Source organism: Pseudopipra pipra, chromosome Z, assembly GCF_036250125.1.
Source record: "Pseudopipra pipra isolate bDixPip1 chromosome Z, bDixPip1.hap1, whole genome shotgun sequence".
Taxonomy (NCBI): Eukaryota; Metazoa; Chordata; class Aves; order Passeriformes; family Pipridae; genus Pseudopipra; species Pseudopipra pipra.
The window spans coordinates 8,524,243-8,535,398 of NC_087581.1; the positions used below are offsets into that span (position 1 = coordinate 8,524,243).

An 11,156-nucleotide genomic window follows, 5' to 3' on the forward strand; every position below is an offset into this window, starting at 1 on the left:
AGAGCCAGACACCCTGGTGTGGGGCATCACCCCAAAGGGGGGGAACACCTGGTGAAGGACACCGGGGGGAGGTGGCTGGGAGGCACGTAGGGCGCTGGGGGTGGTTCCTGGAGACCCCCAGGGATCAGGTCTCGGCACCTGCAGTTGCTCTGAAAAGCCAAGCCCAGGCCCCACGAGCAGCTGGTGACACAGACAGACGATAGTGACACAGATGATGATGACACAGGGGATCCACAGCAGCCTCCTGGGGAGCAGGAGCCTGTCCAGCTGGGCAGCTCCACACGGTGTGCTGCACTAGGGAAAAGAGGCAGCTGGATGAAGGATGGGTGAAGGGCAGACGCATCCTGGCTGACCTGGCACTCACAAGTGTGAAGGCTGGGAAATGCTTGATCCTGACAGGAGAGCCACTAAGTCAGTGGAGGATAACTTTCCAATGTGAAACAAAAATAACAATCATTTTGTACCTTTGATGAGCAGGCATTAAACGTGCCACACAGGAGGGAGGCTCACACAGGCTGCCTGAGGACCTGGCTCTCAGGCTCTCCACTAAGCGGGTGTTTTGAGTAAACAAACACAGGCACATTGCCTGTTGAAATGTCAGAACCAATCTGATCACACACTGGAGCATCTTCCTTGGCATTTATGGCTAATCTGCTAATTAGTCAAGAAAAGCAGTCTCCTCCTTAGACGTAAGGGAGCAGCAGCTGGGAAGAGCACCAGGTAAACCAGATTAACTCTGCCCCATCCCCAGGCTTCACCTGATCTGGAACAGCAGACAGGTCAACAGTTTCCCTGCCTACCTCCAGGTCCAGAGACAATGGTGGGGCAGGAAGCAGTGAGACCACCAGGAGAAGTGGAGGAGGAGGAGGCACCTAAACCCAGCATTGTCCTGGCCATGCCGGGTGCTCAGCCTGTGACAAAGCTCATGTTGACACAAGGCAGGCAGGGTTGCACCACATCTCTCCTGACCCCTGATTTAGGCGAAATCTCTTTAAACACTTGTGTTTGTTGCCCATTGACTGACAATGCAAAACATTGGGTCCAGCTGGAGCTCATAACACAGGCAGGACAGGCAGTGCTTGGGACATGTGTGAGCAGGGGCTGTTCCAGTGAGAGCTCAGCCTGTCACAGGGAACAGCACTTCCCTCCTGCCCAGAGTTACTTACCAGAGCTGCTCCAGAAGGGAAATTATTGCCTAAGAAAAGGTGATCCATCCTTTGCCTCGCTCAGCAGAGTTTGGAATAAGTCTTTTTGAGACTGCAGTTCTGGCCAGCTTAAAATAGCAAAAAAAGTATTAGCAAAAAGTTTCCCAGAAAAAAACCCACAACGCTGACCTTTTTTGGATATTAAAGGAGGTTAATATTTGCATATTAAGCTACTCCCCTCAGATCAGGGTCCATTTGCAGTCACGAGAGGAACAAACACCAAGCAGCTGGAAGAGCAGCTGCAGCCACAGCCCCACCACCAATGCTCACAGGGTGACCTCCAGTGGGACAAGGTAGACATGACAAATTTCCAAGTTGCGAGAAGAGAAACTTTATTTTGAACCCAACTTTGTGCATTATGAAGGAGCAGTAAGGGGAAAGAACAGTATCCTTTGGAGCTTCCCATGACTACCACCCCAGGGCAGTGGTACAGCCACAGGATTTCAGGCTGGTTATGGCACAAGTGGAGTGCTGTCACTGGCAGAGAGAAGAGCAACCACTGGCTCCGCAGAGCCAAAGTGGGCTGGGAAGGGAGCTCCGTGCACACAATGGCAGATGGACCTGTACCCTCACAGTCGTACATTCAACCCCCCAACAGGCTCAGCAGACAGACTCTGAAGCACACAAGCGGCCAACTCAGCCCTGTGTCCCACTGTCTGTCCACTCACAGCCCTGGGGATGCCAGGGAATTAATTCCATGTCAGGTCCCATCTGCCCTTTGTACCTGCCACACAGGCAGGTACGTGTCTGTCCCACAGCCTGGGCTGCTGCACCCTCTGGCAGCCAAAATCTGGCTGGGTGAGCAGCCCCTCTGCCGGGGCTCACTGACAGGACACCAACAGTCCCTGCTCACACAGAGGTGACTCCCGTTTTCCCCGACCCACTATGAAGCACGGCCTGGCAGCCTTTGGCAAGGGAACTCTTCAAAACACAGTTTTTGACAGCCACAATCACAGGCAGTTACGGGAGTCCTGCCCTCCCCTGACGTGTCAGCAGCAGCTCCGCAGCCCCAGCACACGGCTGGTTCCTGCAGCCACCCCGGACCACGCGGCGCTGGAGCCTCGGGGCTCCCGCTCAGGGCTCCCCTGGCGCTGCCCCTGCGGAGCGCGGGTGCTTCCCTGTGCTCCCAACGCCCCGGCCCCCACCCTGCTTTCTCTTCATCTGGCCCTGGGACTCTGCTTTGAGTGTCTCAGTCCAGAAGGCATCAAAGGATCCTGGAGCCTGGTATCCCGGCTCCTGAGGGTCCAGGGGGTCTTTGCTGAGCAGGACACATATCGCAGGAATGTTCCTCTTCACTGTCAAGGCATCGAGGCCTGCCTCGGGCACAATAGGTTCCCACATCTCCTCGATTTGCCTGAAGAGCACCTTGGTGATCTGGTGCAGCTCCTTGAGCCGTCGTTTCATAATTTCCACACAGGTGATGGTCTTGCTGACAGCCTTGCCTGAGCCAGTGAAGAGAATCTGCCTCACAGACTCCTGCTCCATCTTGCTCATGGCATAGCCCATCAGATTCCTGATCTTGCTCCCGTCCTTCACCTTCATCTCAATGATATCAGCGGGCAGGTCAGTGAAAGGAAGAGGACAAGGTTTCTCCACGATTTTGGTCTTCTTATAGTTCTCCATTCTGCAGTGCTGAAAGGGAAAACAGACCCGTGAACACAAACTCCCACTGTAACTGCTGCACAAAGAAATTATCACCAAAATTAGCTATGACCTCTCCTCTGAAGGGCACTCTCAGCTGGCAGAGGTGGGGATCCTGGAGAACCATATCCAAAAGATATATCCTTATAAGGACGTACCTCCAACATGAACACACACAGGGCAGCCTGAGCCCCAGCAGGCAGGTGGTGAAAGGAACAGGCTGTTGGCCTGAACAGGACAAGTAACAAACACAGGCTGCATCTCAGACAGAACAAACAAATGAGCTGCGGTTCCTGGGAACAGAAGCCAGGGATGCTTCCACAGCTGCACCCCGTGGGCACAGGCCAACTGCAGCACCTCTTGTGTTTCAAAGACACGGGTCGTGGGGCTCTGGCAGTGCAGGTGAAGGTAAAACAGTGCGTGTCCCAGGAGAGAGAGCAAGCCAGGGGCTGCAGGAAGAAACAGAAGTTTCCTCGAAGGAAAGTGAAAGACAGACCCCCTCTGCCAAGGCGGGTCCCATCCTTACCCAGGTCTCCCTGCCCTGTGCAGGGCACTCCGCCCTCCCCCCCCCCCCCCCCACTGCTCGAGGCATTCAAGCACGCAGCACTTTGTTACCGGTGGGCTCCTGAGCCCCGTTCCACCCACACCTGCAGGGACACGGCAGCCCAAGGCCCGCGCTCCGGACCACGGGAGCACACGAGGCCCTCACCCCCGGCACGGCCGCATGGGGGTCCGAGAGGCCGGGATGCCGCGCTGGGATGCGGGGATGTCCCTGTGGGATGCGGGAATGAACCCCGTGGGACGGGGGATGTCCGTGCGGGATGGAGGATGTCCCTGTGGGACAGGAGATGTCGCTGACCCCGCTCACCTGCGGCCACCTCAGCACGCCCCTCGCCTCAAGATGGCGGCCAGCGGTGCGCGCGCGCAGGCGCGGGGCGTGTGGGCGGGGCTCATGGTAAAGATCACGTGAGTAGTGGGCGGGGGAGGTGCGTGGCCCCGCCCACAGCCCGGGATGGGGAGCGGCTCCCGGAGCACCTCTGGCTTTCCTGGCACAGCTCCAGCTTTTTTCCTGGGCAGCTCCGGCTCTCCCGGGCACCAGGCGAAGTCGGTGTCCCCGTGTGCGCCCATGCAGTCCCGCCGTGGTGTGCCCACGGGTGAGCTCGCTGACCAGGGAGAGTACAGGGGCAGGAAGGCTCCTCCTGACTTCCCCGCGGGGATTCTGCCCCATTCCTGCAGGACTCCCAGGTCACACGCAGCTGGGCAGTGTCTCTCTAAGCTGAAGGGAACTCGGAGACTCCGAGCTGTGGCCAGACCTGTCAAGGCACAGCTCGTGCCCCTCACTGAAACAGGTTCTGGCTTGCAGCAGCCACTTGGGAAAGCAGGGGCAGGGTAAAGGCAAAAGCTGCTGCCTCCTCTCAGCACAGGGATGGGAGAATGGCTTGGGGGAGAAGCTCTATGAGGCCAGATGGCCCTGGGCACAAGGAGCTCCCAGGAAGAGCTCCTGTTTTTGTGCCACAGTTTATGGAAGGCTGTGGGAATGAGAGATTTACATGCCCTTGGCCCAAAGCTGCCTCCTGCAGCCACTTCCTGCAGACTGCGAGGAGATCACTGCCTGGGAAAGCCCCCCAGTCTGTGCCAGGAGCAGTCCTTACACTCAGGGAGAGAGACACAACCCAGTCAGCGTTCCAGGACTTTACTACGGACCACAGTAAGAGGGGCAAGGGATTTTTAAATATGTTACAAACCAAGACACATTTCAGGGGAGTGCAAGATTTGCAACAGTGGCAGATTAAGGAGCAGTGCGGCTTCAATTCTGGGCTGACACAGCTCAGAGCACAGCCAGGTGTCCCTGGGAGCCCGTGGTGCCACTCCAGCATGCTCAGGCCAAGCGGGAAGGTGCCGGGGCCAGTGGGATGCAGGCTGTGCCATGGGGCCCCGGGCTCTCCATGTTCCCGGCTCTGCTGTCACTCAGCCACAGGTTTTGCTTGCTTGGCCGCTTCCAGCCGTGTCAGTATTTCATTCCACTGCAGTAACTGCTTGGAGAGAAGCAGGGTCTAGACATTACTCTTAAGGAAAGAAATGTAGAAATCACAAGGAAGAAGCTAAGGGCATAGCACCCTGACAGAACCATTACAATCCCGAATCCCTGGGAGAGGCCCAGGGCTGCTGAAAGCCTACATGGATCCACACCATCCAGGTGTTGTAGGCACAGCACCAAACACAGGAGTCCAGGAGGCACTTCTAAACACCCTGTACCACTGCAATACAAGGGCTGTCCACAGCAAAGAGCAGAGCTTCCCTACCCACTTGTGGTTTTGGGATGTGCCTCGGCACTGGGATCCTATGCAGCCAGGATTAGGGGCTGACTGGCTCAGGCAGGTCACAGGGACAGAGGTGCCCCCACATCAGGAAGGGCACTGGTCGTTAAACCCAGGGCTGGGAACCCAACAGTACCTGACAGGGGAGGGAGCTCTGGGACAGGGTCAGCTCAGCTGTGCCAGGCCTGAGGCTCAAAGGATACCATTTTGTTGTAGCTCTCCAGGAGTGTCTTGACACTGTCAGTGAGATCATGACGCTTCTCCTGCAAAGAGGGGGGGCCACAGTGAGAAACACATAAGCTGAAGGACATCTGTCCTTCCCAGATCCTGAAAGCATGGGGGAGAAACTCATCCAAGGCCAGTACTGAGATTAGAGCTCAGACACCAGCTGTGGCTGCTCACTTCAGCTGGAAAGGTTTCCACAGTCAAGAGGAAGGTCACAAACACCCCTGCTGATAAAGCACCAAAGGCCCTGGGCTTGCACCACTGTTGCCTCACCTCAGGATCCAGGCTTTGCCTGCCCCAGAGTGGAAACTCACAGCAATATGCTGAAAGGGGCCATTAGGCACTGCCCAGGCTACTCACTGCCAGCTCCAGGAGCGCTCACACAGGGAAGGAAAGGGTGAAGTAACAGGGTGACAGTAACAACAGCCTTCCAGAGACTAGGACACTAGGACACTGGAAGAGTGCAATGCTTTATCTCAGTGTCCTAGTGAAAGGGAGGAATGACAGATGGTTAAACCTACTGTGTGTCACTCAAAGCTCTGTTTTGAGCAGGGTTTTGGTAGGCAAATTTCCAGCAGTTTTCCAACTCGGACTCCATTGCCAGAAATCCTGTCTCCTTTCCCCCCTTGGAGTATATGAAATTCTTTAAGATTGCAGTATGCATATTCTGGGATTGAAAAAACCTGCTACAATTGACCAATTCAAACAATTGCAAATACAGGGGTGTCAGTCAAGACTCCGGCAAGACGTTCCTCCTCCCTTCTAGTCACGACTGATAGGAATATTTACAGTACCTGCTGCTGTATGTGGATCTGTGAGAGTCGCTGCAGTTTGGCTGCATGGTCAGGAACCGCTGAAAGCAGAGGAGAAATCAGTTTTGTTTTTTGCTTTGACAGCACACAGGAAGAGTTCCCAAAACAAAGAGCACTCCTCCTCCACAAGCACAGCACAGCAGAGCTCACTGAATGCCAGTGCCACACACCACAGACATAGCTTTTATAGGATTAAAAAAACCTACCAACTACCTTGTACATTAAACACCAAGTTTATCTGCTCACTGCTCCTGGATGGCACGAGCTCAGGGGTGCCCACAGCGAGGGCTATTCAAGAACTACACCAGAGTAAAGCACTTGGACAAACATTATGGAAAGCACTTGAAAAGGCACCTGTACCTCTGCCAGGTTAGAGCAACATGAGGGAGGAGCACACACACCACCAAGTTTGTACTTAGTTCACTCTCACATGACCATGTGCTGTCCTCTTCTCCAGTCTCAGGCTCAAATAAAAAAACACCCCAGAAAACAGGACAGGCCACAGCTTGGAGGGTGGCATTTTCAGCTCAAACTTGCAGAAGAACATGCATACCTTGGATACTTGCACTGTCCAAAATGGGCTGGAGGTTCTTCACCTGCTCCAGAAGGGCTGCACGTTCAGGAATAGCCTGTTCCTCTGGGTGGGGGGGGACAAGACACAAAACCAGTGAACACGAGGTGCTGCTCTGGCTTTTCACAAATAGCTGTAACTTTTCCAGCTGATCTATCTTAACAGAAAGGGGCTTGTTCAAGATTTTATTTAAGACGTCTGTGCTGCTCATCCCTGGGTCTTGATTCACTCCAATTTCAGGCAGAACCTCCACTGAATTGTAGTGATAGGACCAGGGGTGAAGGATCAAATCAAAAGAGGGGAATGTTACATTAGGTATTAGGAAGAAATTCTTTACTGTGAGGGTGGTGAGACACCTGGTTGCCCAGGGAGGTTGTGGATGCCCCATTCCTGGCAGTGTTCAAGGCCAGGCTGGACAAGGCCTTGAGCAACCCGGTCTAGTGGGGAGGTGTCCCTGCCCACGGCAGGGGGTTGGTACAAGATGAACTTTAACATCCATTCCAAACCCTTAACATTCTATGATTGCACAATTCTATGAAGTCCCATTCACAGACAATACTATTACAGGCTGAATCAAACTCCTTGGGACAGAAGAGCACAAGGCTTGGTGGTGTTTAAAACACATCTAAACACCTTCTGTTTTTGTCACTGCCTACAGAGTACTGGAAGTGGGGCGAGGAAAACCATTCTAGCTCCAGTTTTTCTGATCAGCCTTTGATTCATTCGGGGTCAAACTGAACAATCAGTACTAAAGAGATCAGAGCTGATAAAACTGCAGTGCTGATGTGCACAAGGGAGCGCTGAGGGTGGAGAACATCCTTGTACAAAGCATGTCTCTGATGCTTCCAGAAAGCGTGGGCCACAACTTTACGACTGAAGGAAAGAAATCCACCCTGACCCATCTCAGGTAAAGGACACTTTTTGCAGTGCTACAAAACCCCCTTGTTTCCCCTCCTTTCATGCGATACCTGCCAAGATGAACTGCAACTTCATGGCATCTGGAACAGCCATCCTGTCAATGTACTGAGGGTCAAGGTACTTGATTACATCTTCAACTGGAGTGTTTGGAGACAAGAAGTAGGGGAGATGTTATTGCATACACAAGTGCAACTTTCCCCTGTGCCACCTGTCAGATTGCTTTGCAAACACTGCTTAGGGGCTTTTTTTTTTCTTTTCCAATTAATTAATTGCTACTTGGAAATATGTGACTTTAGAGCACTGTGAGCAAGAACTGACAAATGGCTCAAGCCCAGAAACCCCTTTGTTAGGGACACCTGCAACACTTGCTTTTTGTTTGGATAACGATACCAAAGGTGAACGAAATCTGCTTCCTTCCACCCTCAGAACAAAACCAGCCCACAACCCTCCATCCTGGTCCTTAAAATCATCAACAAATACACACTTTACAATTTTACACTGGACAGCCTTGGACCACAAAGACTCTCCTGCTCCTTCTGTGACACCAGACACCAAAACGTGGTCAAGAGGTAGCTCTGCAGGACAAGGCACCCCCTCAGTTTGGAGGCAGCTCCCCAGGTCTGTCCACCAGTGTCTGCGTGTGATCCTGATCGCTCCCACCACACACACGGGGGAATGCTGCTCCAGCGTGGCCGACAAAACCAAGCACGCAGGAATTAATTTCTGGAGCTCCAAGAGCCCTCAGGGGCTGCATTCCAGGCGGAGCAAATCCCGGCACTGACACAGGCCGACGGACATCGAGCGAATGACAGGTCGCGGCGGCCCTTTTCCCAACCCCGACAGCTGAGCCGGAGAACCGCGGGCAGAGAGACCTCCCGCAGTAACTTATTTCTCTGACAAATACGCAAAACAAGGGCCCAAACATCAACGGGGATCAAACGCGGGGGGGGGGAGGGGGCAGAAGCATTTTTTTGTTTGGAGCAGCGAAACGTCACACGGGGGTTTTCGAGCTCCCCCTCCCCCGCCTACTCCTCCCGGCTCCCCCTCCCCGGGACCCCGCTCACGTTTCTTGAACAGGATCTTGATCCTCTCCCTCTTGCCGGCGATGTTGCTCAGCGCCACCTGCACCTTCACCAGCTCGTCCGCCACCTGCAGAGGCACAGAAAGAAGCGACGGGCCTGTCAAGCCCTGCCGGGCCGCGGCACCCCAAGGCTCCGCCGGGCCGCGCCGGGCCGGGCCGCCCCCGCCGGTGTCCGCAGCTCCTCCTCGGCACCTTTCTCGGCCCGCAGCCCCCGCCGCCGAGCCCGACGCGCCGCTCCAGCTCCTCCAGCCGCCACTGCAGCCGCTGAAGCTCCGCCGCGCCCGCCGCCATCTTCGCGCCGGGCGGAAGCGGCCGCACCTCCCTTCCGGCCGTTGCCATGGCGGCGCGTTGCCAAGGACCGCGGTTGCCATGGAGGCGGGAGGCGCGGGATGCGGGCGGGGGCCCGAAGCCCCTCTCGGAGGATGCGGGGCGGTCGATGGCGATTTGCACTGCAGAGGGGAGGCGTGCGGCCCTCCCGCCGCCCCGGCGGGCAGTCGGTCGATGGCGGCTTCATTGTGGTGCCGTCCTCCAGGAAAGAGGCGCTGGGATGTATTAAAAAGAATTGATGTAGCGATCCGTGTGGATGCAGGAGCCTTTGAAATCCGGGAGGCTGCCTCGGGCTTTCCCCCAGGCCCCAGCCTCCCCGCGTTCACCTTTCTCCTATCGACTGCTGCAGGTGATGCTCGGGAGGAAGAGAAGCACTAAGGAGTGCTACAGCCACCCCCAGCCCCACTGCTGCCTTCAGCTGGCACACTCTGCCACATGGATCTCTCAGAGGCATGAGATGAATTCATGCTAGCAGCAGCCACTACAACAAAAAGTCCAGGAAGTTTCCAAACTGCAGAGGGAAATGTATCATGGATACATGTACATATGGAGAAGTGTGGCCAGCAGGTAAGGGAGGTGATGCTGCCCCTCTACTCGGCCTTAGTGAAGATACATCTGGAGTACAACTGTGTACAACTCTGGGCTCTTCAGAACAAGAAGGATAAGGAGATACTGGAGAGGATCCAGTGGAGGCCACAAAGATGGGGATGGGTCTGGAGCATCTCTCTTATGAGCAGAGACTGTGGGAGCTGGGCCTGTTTAGTCTGGAGAAGACTGAGAGGGGATCTCATCAATGCATATAAATATCTTAGGCAGGTGCCAGGAGGATGGTGCCAGACCCTTTTCAGTGGTTCCCAGCGACAGGATGAGCAGCAATGGCTGTAAACTAAACCACAAGAAATTCCACTTCAACATGAGGAAGAACTTCTTCATGTTGAGGGTGACAGAGCACTAGAACAGGCTGCCCAGGGTGGTTGTGGAGTCTCCCTATCTGGAGACATTCCAATCCCACACATTCCTGTGTCACCTGCTCCAGGTGACTTTGCCTTGGCAGGGAGGTTGGACTGGATGATCTCCAGAAGTCCCTTCCAACCCTAATGATTCTGTGAGTTTCCAAAGTGCCTTTTGATAACATCCCCTGCACCCCAGGGCTCACACAGCCACTGCCCTGTCATGCCCAGAATGATCATGGGGCTGGGTGTTGCACCACCACACCCTAGGCACCAGGGGACATCAAGTCAAGGTTCCAGGCCACTCTTTCAGCTCCAAACCATATGGCAATAGAGTACTTTGTTAACATGGCTAGTAATGTGGGTTGGGTGGCTTTGGGGACCCTCCCACTCCCCCTTGCTGAAAGCTAAACCCACTGTGCCCTGAAAAATCTTTGTCCTTCTAGATGTTTTCCTGCTGAGAGTTGTACAGGCCTGCCAGGCTGCAGGAGGGACCTGTGGGGTGGCCCAGTGCCCCAGCAGCCCCTCTGCCCCCCAAATAACCCTGCAGAAGCTGTGCAGAGCATTCTGGCAGCAGGAGAAAGCTGAGGCTTCATGTGCTCTGCCTTTTTTCCCAAGGATCGATAGCTGAGATCTTCAGAGGGGAAGAGCTGAGCTTTGTTCCACAAAGGCGACAAATAGAAATGGCTTCATTAGCAGAAGTGCCCAGGGGCTGCAGGGGGCCTGGGGGCTGTGCACACAATGCTGCTCTGTGCTTAGATGGTACCACCTCCATCATGGCTTGGGCCCAGCATGATGGGCAATGCCTCAAAAACACAAATGCTTGTATTGGAGGGTCACAGATCACCTACTTCCCCGAGGTAAGAAACCGGGGCAGTCCTGGGACTCAAGCACTGAGGGGCTTTGGGACTGTCCTCATGCACCCTTTAGAGTCCCATCCAGTTTGCAAGCCTTGGAACGGAGCTGGAGCTGCAGCGCTGGTTGCCCACAGCCCAGCACAGAGCACAGGGAGTCTGCCCCCTGCCCCTTTGGGCTGAGAGGAAGCCTGTCCCCATCCCTGGAGCCTGCAGTGGCACACGAACACCCCCAGCAGCTGCCCCCAGAGTGG

The 11,156-nt window shown here is 55.0% G+C and overlaps 2 protein-coding genes across 3 annotated transcripts; both read right to left on the minus strand.

The window, feature by feature from the left end:
* Positions 1 to 1,512: 1,512 nt before the first annotated feature.
* Positions 1,513 to 3,819, minus strand: RPP25L (ribonuclease P/MRP subunit p25 like). Of its 2 annotated transcripts, none has more exons than XM_064642894.1 (2): positions 3,715 to 3,819; positions 1,513 to 2,837 (listed from the first exon to the last, which is right to left on the minus strand). In XM_064642894.1, the coding sequence occupies exon 2, from the start codon at positions 2,826 to 2,828 to the stop codon at positions 2,280 to 2,282; it is 549 nt and encodes a 182-aa protein (XP_064498964.1). In that variant the 5' UTR covers positions 2,829 to 2,837; positions 3,715 to 3,819; the 3' UTR covers positions 1,513 to 2,279. The 2 variants fall into 2 exon arrangements, with proteins under 2 accessions (XP_064498964.1, XP_064498965.1); XM_064642895.1 differs by lacking the exon at positions 3,715 to 3,819 and adding an exon at positions 3,556 to 3,607.
* A 704-nt stretch (positions 3,820 to 4,523) lies between these two features.
* On the minus strand, positions 4,524 to 9,104 carry DCTN3 (dynactin subunit 3). The gene is made up of 7 exons (XM_064642896.1): positions 8,964 to 9,104; positions 8,755 to 8,839; positions 7,741 to 7,827; positions 6,755 to 6,838; positions 6,184 to 6,242; positions 5,368 to 5,427; positions 4,524 to 4,900 (listed from the first exon to the last, which is right to left on the minus strand). Exons 1-7 carry the CDS (start codon positions 9,060 to 9,062, stop codon positions 4,811 to 4,813), a joined length of 564 nt encoding a protein of 187 aa, XP_064498966.1. The 5' UTR covers positions 9,063 to 9,104; the 3' UTR covers positions 4,524 to 4,810.
* Positions 9,105 to 11,156: the final 2,052 nt, after the last annotated feature.